The following is an 18,444-nucleotide window of genomic DNA, read 5'->3' on the forward strand; positions in this document are numbered from 1 at the left end:
AAGTATTGACACCCCTGCAATTTTGTCAGATAATACTCAGTTTCTTCCTGAAAATGATTGCAAACACAAATTCTTTGGTATTATCTTCATTTAATTTGTCTTAAATCAAAAAACACAAAAGAGAATGAAGCAAAAAGCAAAACATTGATCATTTCACACAAAACTCCAAAAATGGGCCAGACAAAAGTATTGGCACCCTCAGCCTAATACTTGGTTGCACAACCTTTAGCCAAAATAACTGCGACCAACCGCTTCCGGTAACCATCAATGAGTTTCTTACAATGCTCTGCTGGAATTTTAGACCATTCTTCTTTGGCAAACTGCTCCAGGTCCCTGATATTTGAAGGGTGCCTTCTCCAAATTGCCATTTTTAGATCTCTCCACAGTTCTATGGGATTCAGGTCTGGACTCATTGCTGGCCACCTTAGAAGTCTCCAGTGCTTTCTCTCAAACCATTTTCTAGTGCTTTTTGAAGTGTGTTTTGGGTCATTGTCCTGCTGGAAGACCCATGACCTCTGAGGGAGACCCAGCTTTCTCACACTGGGCCCTACATTATGCTGCAAAATTTGTTGGTAGTCTTCAGACTTCATAATGCCATGCACACAGTCAAGCAGTCCAGTGCCAGAGGCAGCAAGGCAACCCCAAAACATCAGGGAACCTGCGCCATGTTTGACTGTAGGGACCGTGTTTTTTACTTTGAATGCCTCTTTTTTTCTCCTGTAAACTCTATGTTGATGCCTTTGCCCAAAAAGCTCTACTTTTGTCTCATCTGACCAGAGAACATTCTTCCAAAACGTTTTAGGCTTTTTCAGGTAAGTTTTGGCAAACTCCAGCCTGGCTTTTTTATGTCTCGGGGTAAGAAGTGGGGTCTTCCTGGGTCTCCTACCATACAGGCCCTTTTCATTCAGACGCCGACGGATAGTACGGGTTGACACTGTTGTACCCTTGGACTGCAGGGCAGCTTGAACTTGTTTGGATGTTAGTCGAGGTTCTTTATCCAACATCCGCACAATCTTGCGCTGAAATATCTTGTCAATTTTTCTTTTCCGTCCACATCTAGGGAGGTTAGCCACAGTGCCATGGGCTTTAAACTTCTTGATGACACTGCGCACGGTAGACACAAGAACATTCAGGTCTTTGGAGATGGACTTGTAGCCTTGAGATTGCTCATGCTTCCTCACAATTTGGTTTCTCAAGTCCTCAGACAGTTCTTTGGTCTTCTTTCTTTTCTCCATGCTCAATGTGGTACACACAAGGACACAGGACAGAGGTTGAGTCAACTTTAATCCATGTCAACTGGCTGCAAGTGTGATTTAGTTATTGCCAACACCTGTTAGGTGCCACAGGTAAGTTACAGGTGCTGTTAATTACACAAATTAGAGAAGCATCACATGATTTTTGGTGTGGAATTATATCCAATTTGGCTTTAGGACAATTCTTTTTGTGTTTTTTCATTTAAGACAAATTAAATGAAGATAATAATAACAAAGAATTTGTGTTTGCAATCATTTTCAGGAAGAAACTGAGTATTATCTGACAGAATTGCAGGGGTGTCAATACCTTTGGCCACAACTGTATACTTGATCTGTTGCCCAACTTTGAACTTAGTTCTGACAATCCACCTGTTTAACCCCTTCAGCTCTGATCCGTTATCCTCACGGTACTCTGACCACAGAACATCACCTGACCACGCTTTTGTCTCTTCCTTCTCTTTACGACGTACCCTTCTGGCTTCTGACCTTGGACTCCTTGAGCACTGTAACTCACGGCTTGGCCGTGAGAGGTGACTAGCGTCACAATTTGTCTGAGAACCTCGAAAGGCTTGATAACGTGAGGACCCAGCTTGTAAGGAGGTAGCTTGAGATGGACACATTTAGAAGAAAGTCAAACCTTGTCCCCAGGATGAAACAGAGGCTGGTCCAAGAGCCTCTTATCCACGTGTCTCTTCATCCATTCTGAAGACTTCACAAATGTAGCTTTAGTGTCTTCCTAAATTCCAAAGAAGCCCTTGGTGAGAGCTTCGGCCTCAGGAATGCCGGAGGTAGTAGCTACAGAGAATGGAATATTGGGATGTTGACCATACACAATAAAAAATGTAGCCTTAGTAGAGAACTCACTTACTTAGTTATTGTGAGAGAAATCTGCTCGAGGCAGGCATTAGACCCAATCACTTTGGTGAACATTGACAAAATGCCACAAGAAATTGGTTAAGGTCTGGTTGACCCGCTCTACTTGGCCGATGGATTGAGGATGGTAAGCTGAAGAGAAGTTCAGGGTTGCATTCATTTGCTTACAGAAATCCCTCCAGAACAGTGATGTGAACTGGACGCCTCTAACAGAAACAATATGAAGAGGTAACCCATGAAGATGAAAGATATACTAAATGAATTTCTCAGCAAGCACAGAAGCAGAAGGGAGACCAGACAAAGGAATAAAGGGGGCCGTTTTCGAGAAGCAATCCACAACTACCCAGATGCCAGTACATTTAGCGGAGGCCAAAAGATCGGTAATGAAGTCCATCGCAGTGTGTTGCCAGGTGACTCACCGTTCGGGCACAGGCAGTAACCAGCTGGACAGAAGCTGTTTCAGAGTCTTATTCTGGGCACAGGACGGACAGTCCGAGATGAAATCCGTAATATCCTTTGTGCAGGGTTGGCCACCAATAATGTGTGAAATGAGAAGAGCCATTTTCTTCTGACCGGCATAACCATCCAGTTTAGTGATCCCACGGAAGTATACGCTTCCTGTCTGATTCCGAAACAAAGATCCTCCCAAGTGGAACTTGAGAAAAATCCACCTGAGCGACAGTAAGCATCTTTGAGGGCTCAGGTGTGTTGAGGCTCTTACTACTGGTCAGTGTCAGGGCCCTGTCAGCACCGGCAGTCTGCCACGGCTGAGCAGGGTGACTCACCCTTACTGCGAGATAGCCCGGGGGGTCAGGTGCGACGGGGGAGCTTAGGCAGACTGGACCAAAGTAGCGTGTTGAGAGGGGACGCTGTTATGAATGGGTCACCGAGGAGGATGGCAGAAACAGGCTAAGCCACCAGAAAACCGGAGAGGTTGGTAACTAAGCGGATTGCAGACCCCTGATCCTATCCACACAATTAGCAGTAGCCGTGGAGCGTACCTACGATGCCCTAGACACCTCGGCATAGCCGGAGAGCTAACTAAGCCTAAAGCAAGAAAGGTGAAATCTAAATTGCCCCGGAGCAGACCCCAAAAGGAATAGATAGCCCCCAAACATATTGTCGGTGAGACAAAATGAAACACAAACGCAGGCAGAAAAATAGACTGAGTAAACGATGGAGCCCAAACTGACTAGACAGGAAAGGAAAGACACTGTCTGCAATCACGCAAAAACCCTGAAAAATCCAACACGTCTGATGCACAAAAAAAACACTGAAGTCACACGACTTCGCCCCCATTATATCAGCACTCCGGTATGAACTTGGAGCAAAGCAAAAGAGACCAATATAATAGGGGACTGAACAAACTGACATAGGCTGTAACATGGAGCGGTGGTCCAGCACAGCCCCCAGAGGAGCAAGCTGAACCCGCACAAAGCAGAGAGAGACAAAACCAGATTAGATGCAAAGGATTAGCAAATGAACCACTTAGCTGAACAATGCAGGATCAGGGCAGGAGACATCAGACCTCTGAATGCACAGGAAAGCAATCACCAGCAGGGATTGCAGGAAGTCTGCAGACTTAAATACTCCAATCAGTAACCCCAGATCTCCAATCGTCATCATCATCAGGTGGCAGACCTCTGTCAATCTGGCCAGCTCCACTACCTCCAGTAACCACCAGAGGGAGCAGGGGGATTTTCAGAAGTCCGAGCCAGGGAATTCACAACAGGACCCTGAAGGTAGCAGGAAGCAAAAGGACCTACAGTCATGTGACCACAGGGGGCGGGGCTTAGCGGAGATGAGTGCAGGATGCGTCAGGGACCCTGGAGTAGAGGAGAGGGGAACTCAGGTCAGACAAACGGGTCATACATGGAGAGGGCGGCGCGGTACAGGAGGGGCGAGCAGAGAATTGTCAGGACGTAGCCAAGGGGTCAAAACACAGATATAGCAGCGCAGTACAGGAGTGGCAAGCAGAGAATAGTCAGGCCGTAGCCTAGGGGGACAGAACCAGACAGTAACATAGCACAGTCACAAAGCACAGGTACAACAGGGTCACACACACTCATCCAAGGGTCAGAGTATAAGCGACGAGGAATTATCCCACAATGAGGCTATAAAAAGCCTCCCAGAATCCCAGAGTGAGGCCGTCCAGATTAACCTCTGAGCTACGTAAACCCACAAGCTAGGCAAACCATGACAGTCAGAAGATAGAAAGGACCTAGGAAGCGCAAAAGCCTTGACGTTCTTGTTTACTGGCCGGAAATTGAGAACAAAATCAAAGTGTGTGAAGAACAATGAGCAATTGGCTTGACGCGGATCTGTGCAGACTGCAGGTAGGTCAGAGCAAATAATTACTGGATGAACCTCTCCTTCAAGTAGAAAGCGCCACTCCAGCAAAGCCAATTTAATCGCCAACAGTTCTCAATCACCAATCAAGTAGTTGCTGGAGTCAAGAAGACTGTGGAAAAGAAACCACAGGTTACCATACGTCCAGTAGGAGACGGCATCGTCTCCAGAGGATGAAGCCTTCACTTCCAAGACGAATTGCTTATTACTGTCAGGTCTGTGCAGCACTGAAGCTGAATAGGATGCCTCTTTCAGGGAGACAAAGGTATTTTCAGCCTCCAGTGTCCATACCCTTGAATTAGCACCCTTGCGAGTCAGGGCAAAAATTGGGGTAGTCCGAGAGGAGAAATGTGGTATGAACTGGTGGTAGTAATTAGTGAATCCCAGAAATTGCTGGATTGCTTTCAGACCATCAGGATGGGGCCACTTCAGGACAGCAGACACTTTCTCCAGATCCATCTTAAGTCCAGTATCTGAGATAATGTATCCCAGTAAAGAAAGAGAGGTTTGCTCGAAGACCCACTTCTCAAACTTGGTGTAAAGATTGTTCTTCCTCAACTTCTGCAGGACCTGGCAAATGCCTCCTGTGTGTGCGCCGATCTGTAGAGAGCAATAATATGTCATCCAGGTATAAACCACTACACATACTGTTAGTAGAGTAGATTCTGGAAGCAGTCTTCCATTCTTCCCCCTGGTGCATTCGGATCAGTTATATGCCCTGCACAGATCAAGCTTAGTGAAAATTCTGGAACCTCTGAGACGAACAAACAACTTAGAGATGAGTGGTAGAGGATACTTATTCTTGATCGTTATCTGGTTGAGATCCCTAAAGTTAATGCAGGGATGGAGTGAGCAATCCTTCTTAAATTAAAAAGGAGAATACTTCTCCAGCCGGGGAGAATGATTTCTAGATAAATCCCTGTAGCCAGATTCTCCTTGATATATTTGGACATGTCTCGGGTGTCTGCCTGGAACAGAGGATAGATACATCCTGCAGGGGGTACCCAGAATAAAGTCTATAGGGCAGTCATATGGCCTGCTTGGGGTAACGTCGCTGCCTCCTTCGCATAACTGCAGTAAGCGGGAGGCAAGCGAAGTAAATTTGATGGAGTAGCTGGAGGTCAATCAGGATGGATGGGGACAAGACATTTCCCATGACAGAACTGAACACAACGGATTTCCAATCCAAGACACGCTTGTGTGCTTGCAACCATAGCAGGCCTAGGATCAAACGATTAGACAAGCCTAGTAGGACATAAAAGTAGATTGTCACCCTTCCCAAAGTTTTACTGGCTTAGAAATGAAAAGAACGACTTCGGATAGTGGTCTCCCATTCACAGATGATAACATCAAAGGTCTCTGAGGATGTTGGTTTGGGATCTGAAACCGATCCAACGTGGCGTGTTGTATAAAATTTCCTGAGGCATCAGAGTCCAGATAGGCCAATTCAATGAAACGAATGTTGCCACAGGAAACGTACACTGACAAAGTCAGTGTTGGAAAGGAGTAGTTCTCATCCAGGGTAGCCTTACTCTAGGCTTTATTTTTCCCAGACTCTTAGGACAGAAGCAAATTAAATGTTCAAGTGAATCGCTGTAGAAGCACCTCCCCTCAGAACGACTGACCTCCTGGCGATGCTTAGCCAGCTTCACGCAGTTTACTTGCATAGATTCGGAGAGCGGTATAGATGCTGAGGTGTGCGGCATGATCGGTCCCTGGAAGGTAGGAGCCAGGAACATAGGTCTTGTCTCTCCAATCACCTCCCTGGAGCGCTCCTAAAACCTAAGGTCGATCCTGGTAGTCAGGAATCATAGGTCATCTAGAGAGGCGGGAACATCTCGACCAGCCAGTTCGTCCATAATTTTCCCAGACACTCCCAGAAGGCAGCTCTTGTTCCAAGCGAGCTCTAAGGTTGGTGCAGAAACAGACGTCATATTGTCATACAGTGAGATTTCCTTGGTTCAGGGAGGATGCTACAGAAGAAACACTGCTCGACTCATCAAAATTTTGTGGAAGGCCACTGGGAAAGTCTGGAAGTTGATCACTTCTCTTCCACTGGAGGTTGAGCCAAGCAAGAGCCTCACAAGTAAGATTGGACATGATAAATGCCACTGTGTCCTGGTCAGATGAAAATTGAAGTTCTAATAGCTCAAAGTGTAGAGTGTAATGATTGAGGAAACCCCAGCATTGTGCAGCATCGCCGTCAAATTGTGGTGGAGCAGACAGACAGGGTTCAGAACAGGAACATAACTGGTAGTCACAGCAGAGGTTGCTGCAGCTTGGACTGGAGCGGATGCAGCTGCTGCGGTTAGCATGTCCAAATGGATGCTTACTGTCCGTATGTAGAACATGATTTTGCGCTGCTGATCTTTTTAGCGGGAGATCTCCTGGTACAGCTCAGAGAGTGGAGGAGTTTGAGAGCCAGCGGGTTCCATGGCCTGAACAATCTGTAACTCACGTAGTAGTGGAGCCACTGTGCCGTGGATCAAGGAAAACATGGAGCGGCGTTACTAGGCCAACACCTGACTCTTTGCTTGATCCCCTGACTGTTTGTTTAGATTTGACTCCAGATGGACGCTAAATGCTACTCCAGAATAGAACTCTGACACACGGCAGCTGACCTCCAAAGGTGTAGTAAGCTGAAACAGCAAGGAATGGATGGCACATCAGGTGCTGGACAGGTACTGGAAGACTCCGGCTGATAAACAGGTGGACACGGCAGGTATTGGCAGGCACGGCTGGTATATAGGTGGACAAGGCATTGGGCACGGCTGGTATGCTGGCAGGCACGGTCGGTAAACCGGAAGGTATGACAGGTGCTGGCGAACATGGATGGTACATGGACAGGTGCTAGCAGACACAGCTGGTATGTAGGCAGGCATGGCAGGTGCTGGCGGACACAGCTGGTATACAGGGATACAATCCCAGGGAACCTGTCAACTAGCAAGTGTGCAGACAAACTAACAGAACGCGTTGCTCAGACACCTCCCAACAGGTGGAAGTGCCATATATAATTTTCTCTCAGTTATTGGTTGGGGAAACTTTAGGTCAATGCTTCCTCTCTTTAAAAGATAGGGAGTCTGTGCGCCCTAAGTACAGTGCTTAGGGATCTGCCAGACATGTGCAGACGCCGGGACACCAGCAGCAGGAGGAACCGAGGGCCAGGGCGTTGAATGAGTCCGCATCTGTGCCGGTGGAGAGGAGAATGAGAATCGTGCAAGAACTCCGGAGCAACAACGATCAACCCTCCTACAATAAAGAGGCTAAATAAAATTATACGTTGATATCTGCGATCAAATGTTTTATTCCAGAGACTGTTCAGGGGCTATGGGCCAGACACTGATCTGCATGAGAATCTGCCCTCAGAGATTATTATAAATAAAAGGGGAGTTACCAGTGTGAGTAAAGTAACTAACACAGTGCCTTAGAGCTGAACTTTTGGTATTGGTAAAAAACGAACAATAGGACATCACCTGAGAAATAATTGTTGTAGGTAGTATGGTATTGCTGACCTGGCTGGGTTGTGTCAGGCACTCCTCCTGTTCAGGTATAGATACCACCTGCTGCTGCTCCGTATGCTGGAATAAAACCAGCAGTAAATGCAATAGTAGAAAGAGAAGTACTGATAATTCGGCTGTTCAAGAAGATATCCAATGATGAAGATGATGGTGTTGAACAAAGAGCAATTTATTAATCTATGAGTTAGTTAGAACGTTTAAGATGTCCTTTTTTCATGTACGTGTTCTATCAGTGCTATTCACTTGTCAGTGTTATTTTGTGAATCATATATACACCAAAAATTACAGAGACGTGTCAGTTTTTTTATTCAAGTCACTGATCAAAATCCCCCATTCAGTGATGTAGGTCTGTTAAAATCTTGGGAAGTGCCCGAATCTGTGTGCTGGTTTTAACACTGTAATGGGTAAAAGAAGGTTTGCTATTTTTATTTCCTATGAGAAAATGACTAAGGCCGGGGTCACACTGGCGAGGAATACGGCCGAGTGAGAGGCGCTAAAAGCACGCATTAGACACTGACCAATGATTCTCTATGGGGTCCCTCGCACCAGCCGTATATTTCTCATCCGTATTCTACAGTCCGTGCCAATCGCAGCATGCTGCGATTGTCAGCGTACTACGACCGTAGTACGCCAATGCAAGTCTATGGGTGCGCAAAAAAATACGGATTACACACGGACCACACATGTGACTTGCGAGAAATACGCACCCGGTGTCTTTTAGCAAAGCCGGCAATTCAGTGAGCTAAACAGTAAACTCACACTGACAGTTTTAATAAAGAAACAAAAGAATAGATATATACACATAGAATACACATATATATGCATTCTATGTGTCTATATCTATTCTTTGGTTTCTGTTTAGAAACCCTGTCATAGGGCTCCATTATATGTCCATTTTGCAAGCCTGCGAGAAAATCTCGCCATACGGATGCTTACATGCGCAAAATACGCGACCACACCTTGATTACGGATGACATACGGAGCACTGTTTAGGGGCCATTCATCCGTATTACGCATGTAAAATACTGACCGTATTTTGCGTCGGTTAGTGTGACCCCGGCCTTACCAAACACTGATGAAAATTAGGTCCAGCACACTGTTGGAAAGCAGTCTGTTATTTTCACATTCAAGAAAAATAAAAAAGATGTGTGAACGAGGACTTATTTTCCCACAAACCCTATGTATCAGTTTGATTAGCTCCTCGTGCTCTATAAGGCTAATTTCACATTAGCGTTTTTTTTGCGCAGCGCATCATGCAAAATAGAAATGCATGCAAAAAACGCATCATGTGTTTGCGTTTTTTATGCGCATTCGTTCTCTAGGTGTTACAACCAGTGCCTACACATTTATATGCCAAAAACCGCATGAGCACGAAAACGCAGACGAACGCATGTCCATGCCCACGTTCCCATAGACTGTAATGCGTTATTTTGTCGCATTCCGTGCGCAAGCGTGTGCATGCTTTTTTTTTTACTCCTTTCGGCTGACCCAAAAATGCAACAGGTTGCGTCTGGCGCGCCTAGGCGCACACCTTGAAAAAATGCATGCGCATGAAAGCGCATACGAACGCGTGCAAACACAAGACCATGCGCACCCCTTGTTAAGCATAGGTACGCATGGACGTGCACGATGCGCTGCGCAAAAATACGATAATGTGAAACCAGCTTAACATTCTGCTCGTAGATCTAACTGCAAGGTAAGTGTGACCGACATTTATTGTTCATATATCAAAAGAGCTGAAAGAAGCTATATGCCAAAAAATGAGAAACCAGCAAAATTTTATTGAAACAATATTAAAAAAATATACATAAATAATATCATGAATGGAGACACAATGTACAAATGAACCACTCAGTTAAAGTAAGCAAGCCACTGAAACATCAAAAAAATCCTATAAGGGCGGTTTCACACATCCAGATAATTCTGGTACCGGAGCTTTCTGTGTCCGTGTGGACACGTACCTCCATGTGGCACACGTGTGGCAACCGTGTGCTGCATCAGGACCACACGGACAGCGCCGGGAAGAAGCGCTACAGTAAGCGCTGTTTCCGGCGGCTGGTGCTGACCTCAGCTGTGATTCTGCTCTGTTGGCAGGAAAGCAGAGTGAATGAAAACCCGACGTGGGGTTTCCCTCATTTTCATAACCAACCAGACGAAACCTACAGCTGGGAGCTGCATCCCTTAGCTGTCAGCTTCAGCCAGGTTGGTTGTGAAGAATAGAGGGGTCCCCATGCTGTTTTTTTAATTAAATAATTTAAAAAAAAATGGCGTGGGGTCCCCCCTATTTTTGACAACCAACCTGACTAAAGCCGACAGCTGAGGGCTGATATTCTCGGGCTGGTAAGTGGCCATTGATCTTGCCCGCCCCCAGCCTAAAAACAGCAGCCCCCAGCTGCCCAGAAAAGGTGCATCTATTAGATGCGCCTAATCTGGAGCTTTGCCTGGTTCTTCCCACTGCCCTGTAGTGGTGGCAAGAGATGTAATAAGGGGTTAATGGCACCTTTCTATTATAAGGTGACATTAAGCCCCGATTAATAATGGAGAGGCGTCAATAAGACACCGATCCATTACAAATCCTAGAGTAAAGAAAGGGTTAAATAAACACAATCACACAATAAGAATAAATTATTTTAATGAAAAAATACAACACACATTTTTATTATCTTTACTACACTGGTAATTCCTTAGCGAAGCCCTCGTTCTTCTGAAAAAAAGAAAAAAGTTGAAAATATTAAAACAAATCTATACATTACCTGTCCGGCGCTCAGTCACGTCCCACGGCGTAAATCCATCTCGGGGGTTAATATATTTACAGCCGGAGCGTTGCTAACACAGCCGCTGCTGACTGTAACTGACTGGGGAATGAATGGAGCAGAGCCAGACTCAGTGATGAGCGGTGACATCACCGCTAGTTACTGAGCATGTGCCGGCTGCTCCATTCATTCCCCAGTCAGTTACAGTCGGGAGTGGATGTGTTAGCAGCGCTCCCACCCACTGTAAATATTTATAATATATATTGAATTTACACCGTGGGACGTGACTGAGCACCGGACATGTAATATATAGATTTGTTTTATTTTCAACTTTTATTCAGAAGATCGATACATAAGTTTGGTATCGTCACGTTAAGAATCGCAATATTAACAATCTCTCAATATAATCAAAAGATTGTATCTGTACCAAAATTGTATTAATAAAAGCGTCAGCCCGACACGCAAAAATAAGCCCTCACCCAAGCCGAGATCACGAAAAATTGAGATGCTACGGGTATCGGAAAATGGCGCGCTTTTTTTTTCCTCACTTAAAAAAGAACCTAGACATGTTTGGTGTCTCTGACCTGGAGAATCATAATGGCAGGTCTGTTTTAGCATTTAGTAAACATAGTTAAAAAACAAAACAATTGTGGAATTGCACTTTTTTTGCAATTTCACCGCACTTGCAATTTCTTTCCCGTTTTAAAAATGCAAAATATGTTTAAAACAATAGTGTCATTCAAAAGTACAACTTGTCCCACAAAAAAACAAGCCCTCACATGGCCATTTTGACTGAAAAAATAAAAAAAGTTATGGCTCTGGGAAGAAGGGAAGCAAAAAATGAAAATACCTCCGGTCATGAAGGGGTTAAAAGGAACCTGTCACATGAAAATATGCTATTAATTTGCAGATATGGGGTTAATCTGCAGGTTAAATTACATCCTGAATCAGCCCAGCAGTGACCTCCACTGCTTGGAGGAAATTAACTTTATGTTCCCTCGTAACATATGGGTTTTAGTCACCACTCTGTATAGCTGTGACAGCAGCACATCATTAGCCGGCTGTCAGTCAGTGTCGGGGGCATGTTTACAGCCGCTCCTCCCTATACACAGAGCAGGGATTGAAGTTGTGCTGGTGCCACCCCTGTGACTGAAACCATGAGGCTGGGTTTACACGTAGCGGAACTCTCGCGGAAATTACCACGAGAATTCCATTCCGCGGGAAAATCGCATTTTAAATTCCCGCGATTTTCCCGCGGAAAAACTAACATTTTGCAAGCGTAATTAGCTTGCAGAATTGCTAGCGTTTTCCAAGCGATCTGTAGCATCGCTTGGAGAACTGATTGACAGGTTGGTCACACTCGTCAAACATAGTGTTTGACGAGCGTGACCAACTTTTTACTATTGAGGCCGCCTATGCGGCCTCAATAGTAAAAGATAGAATGTAAAAAAATAATTTAAAAAAATATATTGTTATTCTCACCTTCCGACGTCCCACGCAGCCTTCCCGCCTCTCTCCACGCTCCCGGTCCCAGTAATCCTTTGCGACAATTACCGCGATGACGTCCATTCTCGTGGGATCGCGACTTCTCGCGGTCATTCGCGATGTAATGACCGCGAGACTTCGCGATCCCGCGAGAACGGACGTCATCACTCGCAAAGGCTTACTGGGAGCGTGGAGAGAGGCGGGAAGGCTGCGCGGGACGTCGGAAGGTGAGAATAACAATATTTTTTATTTAAAATTCTATTTTTTACAGGGATATGGTACCCAAGCCCAGAGGACGGTCTCCTCTCCTCCGGACCGTGGGTACCATCCGCAAATGTTCTGCTTACTTTTCGCATGGTGTGCACAGCCACATGCGGAAAGTAAGCAGAACAATGCATTCCTATGGGTGCGGGATTGCCGCGATTCCGCAAAATTAATGAGCATGCTGCGTTTTTTACCGCAAAGCGATTCCGCCGCGGTAAAAACCGCAGCATTAGCACAGCATTGCGGAATCCCTTAGGAATGCATGGGATGCTTATTTTTCACGTTTTCACAGCAAAATCGCGCGGTTAAAACCGCAGCGGAAACGAGAAAAAACCGCCACGTGTGAACTCAGCCTGAGGGTGAGTGCACACAGTGTGGATTCACCTGCGTATTTTTCCATGCGGATTTGCAGGTAAAGTGACCTGCGGTTTGACACCTGGACAATGGAACAGGTGTCAAACCCCTGCGGAATCCGCAGAAAGAATTGCCATGCTGCAGATTTAAAACCGCAGCAAATTCGCAGAAGGTGCACTGTGGATTTGAAATCCCATTGCTTTGCATTGTACTGTACAATGCCCGCAGGACTGCTGCGGATCCACAGGGCCAAATCCGCAGCAGAATCCGCAACGTGTGCACATACCCTAACACTACCTGGAGGGGAATAAATTTTATTTCCTCCCGGCAGCTGGTGTCTAACTGCTGGTGTCAGGCAGGTTCAGAATGCTATTAACCTGCAGATTCTCTTTAATTTATTTTCATTGCAATTTAGAAAAGGTTACAAAGTTTAATAATAGAAATGTATTTCAAACTCTGCAATTTAATGCACCCATTAAAAAACACCTTAATGAGGGCATCCTAGTGATAGAAAATAATTTAGCAACTTTCCTTTGTTTTATGTTGAATCTAATAAGCCTCATTATATGCATGATGATGAGAAAAGACGGGTGTCACAATTTCATTACATTACATTTGTTGATACTATTGGCCAGCTGTAGCTCCACAGTTCTGTTTTATTTTTACTTGCATTGTATTATTGTAATGTCTATGGTTATAAAATAGTTCATTTATCGGCATCTAGTGTAAATTATTTTTTGCAGTCTACAGTAGTTTTATTTCCTTGTAGAAAAATAATGTGCTATTATAATGCAATTATATTGATTTATTTATCTGATTCAGACAGAATTTCTTCTTATGAAACATTATCCCGGCAAAAAGGTTTCCAGTGCGAACAATGTTTCAGTCCCTAGATTGAGTTCTAAGCCCTCAAGAGTTGATCGTTTGATTGTGGATCAGTTACGCGAACAAGCCAGAGTAAGTCCTGTACTGCCTCTCTGTCGCTAGAATGTCTGTGATGTATATTGCTTGATTATAAATGATCACAGATAATTTTCATGTGTATGTGAACAAGCCCTCTCTGTACCTGTTCTCGCTCCACACATTTAAGAAGCTGATACTGTAGAGAATGTCAGCGTAGTCCTCACATTCTGCTGAAACAAATGGGAACACAGCTATCTCTTGTTCCAGGTATTCAACCTCTTAGTTGTTGTAATCAATAATGACCACATCATCTAATGAGTTTGACTGAGGGGGTTGACTCTTCTAGCCCATGGCACTCCTGTAGTGCATTTTGTGAGATGGGTTCATGGCAACAAGGGGCCTAACAAAGGCCCACTTGTCTGCCATAGACATTTGCAATTAGGAGCCTAATAGGCTGCTCATCAGTCGATTACCAACAGGCATAATACATCGTTTTACTTAAAGAAGCACTCCCATCTATATTTTTTTCAATTAAAATGTGAGTATATATGCATGTAACCCTCTGCAGACTCTGGGTCACACTGCTCTCTGCATGACCCGGAAGTGGTATTTACATTGTAAGGCATAAAGCATCACAACCAAGCCCTATAGACTTACACATACAACCCCTGGTAAAAATTATGGAACCACCGTCCTTGGAGGATGTTCATTCAGTTGTTTAATTTTGTAGAAAAAAGCAGATCACAGACATGGCACAAAACTAAAGTCATTTCAAATGCCAACTTTCTGGCTTTAAGAAACAGTAAAAGAAATCAAGAACAAAAAATGTGGTAGTCAGTAAAGGTTACTTTTTTAAACCAAGCCTAGGGGAAGATTATGAAATTATGGAGTCACTCAATTCTGAGGGAAAAAATTATGGAATCCTGAAAAACAAACAAAAAAAAACACTCCAACACATCACTAGTATTCTGTTGCACCACCTCTGGCTTTTATAACAGCTTGCAGTCTCTGAGGCATGGACTTAATGAGTGTCAAACAGTACTCTTCATCAATCTGGCTCCAACTTTCTCTGATTGCAGTTGCCAGATCAGCTTTGCAGGTTGGAGCCTTGTCATGGACCATTTTCTGCAACTTCCACAAAAGATTTTCAATTGGATTGAGATCCGGACTACTTGCAGGCCATGACATTGACCTTATGTGTCTTTTTTTCAAGGAATGTTTTCACAGTTTTTGCTCTATGGCAGGCTGCATTATCTTGAAAAATGATTTCATCATCCCCAAACATCCTTTCAATTGCTGGGATAAGAAAAGTGTCCAAAATATCAACATAAACTTGTGCATTTAATGAAGATGTAATGACAGCCATCTCCCTAGTGCCTTTACCTGAGATGCAGCCCCATATCATCAATGACTGTGGAAATTTGCATGTTCTCTTCAGGCAGTCATCTTTATAAATCTCATTGGAACGGCACCAAACAAAAGTTCCAGCACCATCACCTCGCCCAATGCAGATTTGCGATTCATCACTGAATATAACTTTCATCCAGTCATCCACAGACCATGATTGCTTTTCTTTAGCCCAATGTAACCTTGTTTTTTTCTGTTTAGGTGTTAATGATGGCTTTCGTCTAGCTTTTCTGTATGTAAATCCCTTTTCCTTTAGGTGGTTTCTTACAGTTCGGTCACAGACGTTTACTCCAGTTTCCTCCCATTCGTTCCTCATTTGTTTTGTTGTGCAATTATTGTTTTGGAGACATATTGCTTTAAGTTTCCTGTCTTGATGCTTTGATGTCTTCCTTAGTCTACCAGTATGTTTGCCTTTAACAACCTTCCCATGTTGTTTGTATTTGGTCAAGATTTTAGACACAGCTGACTGTGAGCAGCCCACATCGTTTGCAACATTGCGTGATGATTTACCCTCTATTAAGAGTTTGATAATCCTCTCCTTTGTTTCAATTGACATCCCTCGTGTTGGAGCCATGATTCATGTCAGTCCACTTGGTGCTACAGCTCTCCAAGGTGTGATCACTCCTTTGTAGATGCAGACTAACAAGTAGATCTAATTTGATGTAAGTGTTAGTTTTGAGAATGAAAATTTATAGGGTGATTCCATAATTTTTTCCTCAGAATTGAGTGACTCCATAATTTTTTCCCTATGCTTGGTTTAACGCCTTCATGACCCAGCCTATTTTGACCTTAATGACCTGGCTATTTTTTGCAATTCTGACCAGTGTTCCATTATGAGGTAATAACTCAGGAACGCTTGAACGCATCGTAGTGATTCCGAGATTGTTTTTTCGTGACATATTGGGCTTCATGTTAGTGGTAAATTTAGGTCGATAATTTTTGTGTTTATTTGTGAAAAAAACGGAAATTTGGCGAAAATTTTGAATTTTTATTCTGTTAAAAATTCAAAAGAGTTATGTGACACAATATAGTTAATAACATTTTCCACATGTCTACTTTACATCAGCACAATTTTGGAATCAACATTTTTTTTCGTTAGGAAGTTACAAGGGTTAAAAGTTGACCAGCGATTTCTCATTTTTACAACAAAATTTACAAAACGCTTTTTTTTATGGACCACCTGACATTTGAAGTCACATTGAGGGGTCTATATGGCAGAAAATACCCAAAAGTGACACCATTCTAAAAACTGCACCTCTCAAGCTACTCAAAACTACATTCAAGAAGATTATTAACCCTTCAGGTGCTTCACAGGAACTAAAGCAACGTGGAAGGAAAAAATGGACATTTTAATTTTTCCAACAAAAATTTTCTTTTAGCAGCAATTTTTTCATTTTCACATGGGCAACAGGATAAAATGGATCCTAAAATTTGTTGGGCAATTTCTTCTGAGTACACCAATACCTCATATATGGTCATAAACCACTGTTTGGGCACAAGGTAGGGCTCAGAAGGGAAGGAGCGCCATTTGACTTTTTGAATGGAAAATATGCTGGAATATTTAGCGGTTGCCATGTCGCGTTTGGAGAGCTCCTGTGCGCCTAAACATTGGATCTCCCCCACAGTGACCCCATTTTGGAAACTAGACCCTCCAACAAACTTATCTAGATGCATAATGAGCACTTTGAACCACCAGGTGCTTCACAAATTGATCTGTAAAAAAAACAGGATAAAATGGATCCTAAAATTTGTTGGGCAATTTCTCCTGAGTACACTGATACCTCATATGTGGTCATAAACCACTGTTTGGGCGCACGACAGGGCCCGGAAGGGATGGAGCACCATTTGACTTTTTGAATGGAAAATTAGCTCCAATCGTTAACGGACACCATGTCGCGTTTGGAGAGCCCGTGTGCCTATACTTTGGAGCTGCCCCACAAATGACCCCATATTGGAAACTAGACCCCCTAAGGAACTTATCTAGATGCATAGTGAGCACTTTGTACCCCCAGGTGCTTCACAGAAGTTTATAACGCAGAGCCGTGAAAATAAAAATATTTTTTTTTCCTCAAAAAATGAGCTAATTTTTATTTTCACAATGGTAACAGGAGGAATTGGACCCCTAAAGTTGTTGTCCAGTTTGTCCTGAGTACGCTGGTACCCCATATGTGGGGGTAAACCACTGTTTGGGCACACGTCGGGGCTCGGAAGGGAAGTAGTGACGTTTTGAAATGCCGACTTGATGGAATGGTCTGCGGGCGTCATGTTACGTTTGCAGAGCCCGTGATGTACCTAAACAGTGGAAACCCCCAGAAGTGACCCCATTTTGGAAACAAGACCACCCAAGGAACTAATCTAGATGTGTGGTGAGCACTTTGTACCCCCAAGGTCTTTACAGAAGTTTATAACACAGAGCCGTGAAAATAAAAAAAATATTTTTTTTTCCTCAAAAAATGATTTTTAGCCCACTATTTTTTATTTTAACAAGGGTAACAGGATAAATTAGACCCCAAAAGTTGTTGTCCCCTTTGTCCTGAGTACTCTGGTACCCCTTATGTGGTGGGGGACCACTGTTTGGGCACATGTTGGGCCTCGGAAGGGAAGTAGTGATGTTTTGAAATGCCGACTTGATGGAATGGTCTGAGGGCATCATGTGACGTTTGTAGAGCCCCTGATGTACCTAAACAGTGGAAACCCCCCACAAGTGACCCCATTTTGGAAACTAGACCACCAGAGTAACTAAATATAGATGTGTGGTGAGCACTTTGAACCCCCAAGTGCTTCACAGAAGTTTATAACACAGAGACGTGATTTTTTTTCCACAAAAATAATTTTTTTAGCCCCCAGTTTTTTATTTTCCCAAGGGTAACAGGAGAAATTAGACCCCCAAAGTTGTGTAATTTTTCCTGAGTACGCTGATACCCCATATGTGGGGGTAAACCACTGTTTGGGCACACGTCGGGGCTCGGAATGGAGGGAGCACTGTTTGACTTTTTGAACGCAAAATTGGCTGGAATAAATGGTGGTGCCATGTCGCGTTTGGAGACCCAGTGATGTGCCTAAACAGTGGAAACCCCTCAATTCTATCTCCAACCCTAACCCCAACACACCCCTAATCCCAACCCTAATCATAACTCTAACCACAACCCTAACCCCAACACACCCCTAATACCAACTCTAACCCTAACCACAAGCCTAACCCTAAGCCCAACCCCAACCCACGCCTAACCTTAACCCTAATTACAACTCTAATCAGAACCCTAATTCTAACCCTACTTCCAACCC

General features: G+C 44.0%; 1 protein-coding gene across 4 annotated transcripts in view; it reads left to right on the plus strand.

The window, feature by feature from the left end:
• MEIOC (meiosis specific with coiled-coil domain) overlaps positions 1-18,444 on the plus strand; it is a 206,715-nt gene that overhangs the window by 175,284 nt on the left and 12,987 nt on the right. For all 4 annotated transcript variants that reach the window (XM_073572851.1, XM_073572850.1, XM_073572852.1 and 1 more), the window contains one exon: positions 13,672-13,806. In XM_073572851.1, coding sequence (XP_073428952.1) covers positions 13,672-13,806 — 135 coding nt within the window. The remainder of the gene's footprint in view (positions 1-13,671; positions 13,807-18,444) is intronic.

This window comes from Dendrobates tinctorius, unplaced genomic scaffold (genome assembly GCF_039654945.1).
Source record: "Dendrobates tinctorius isolate UK_male_01 unplaced genomic scaffold, ASM3965494v1 ptg000032l, whole genome shotgun sequence".
In the NCBI taxonomy this organism is placed as follows: Eukaryota; Metazoa; Chordata; class Amphibia; order Anura; family Dendrobatidae; genus Dendrobates; species Dendrobates tinctorius.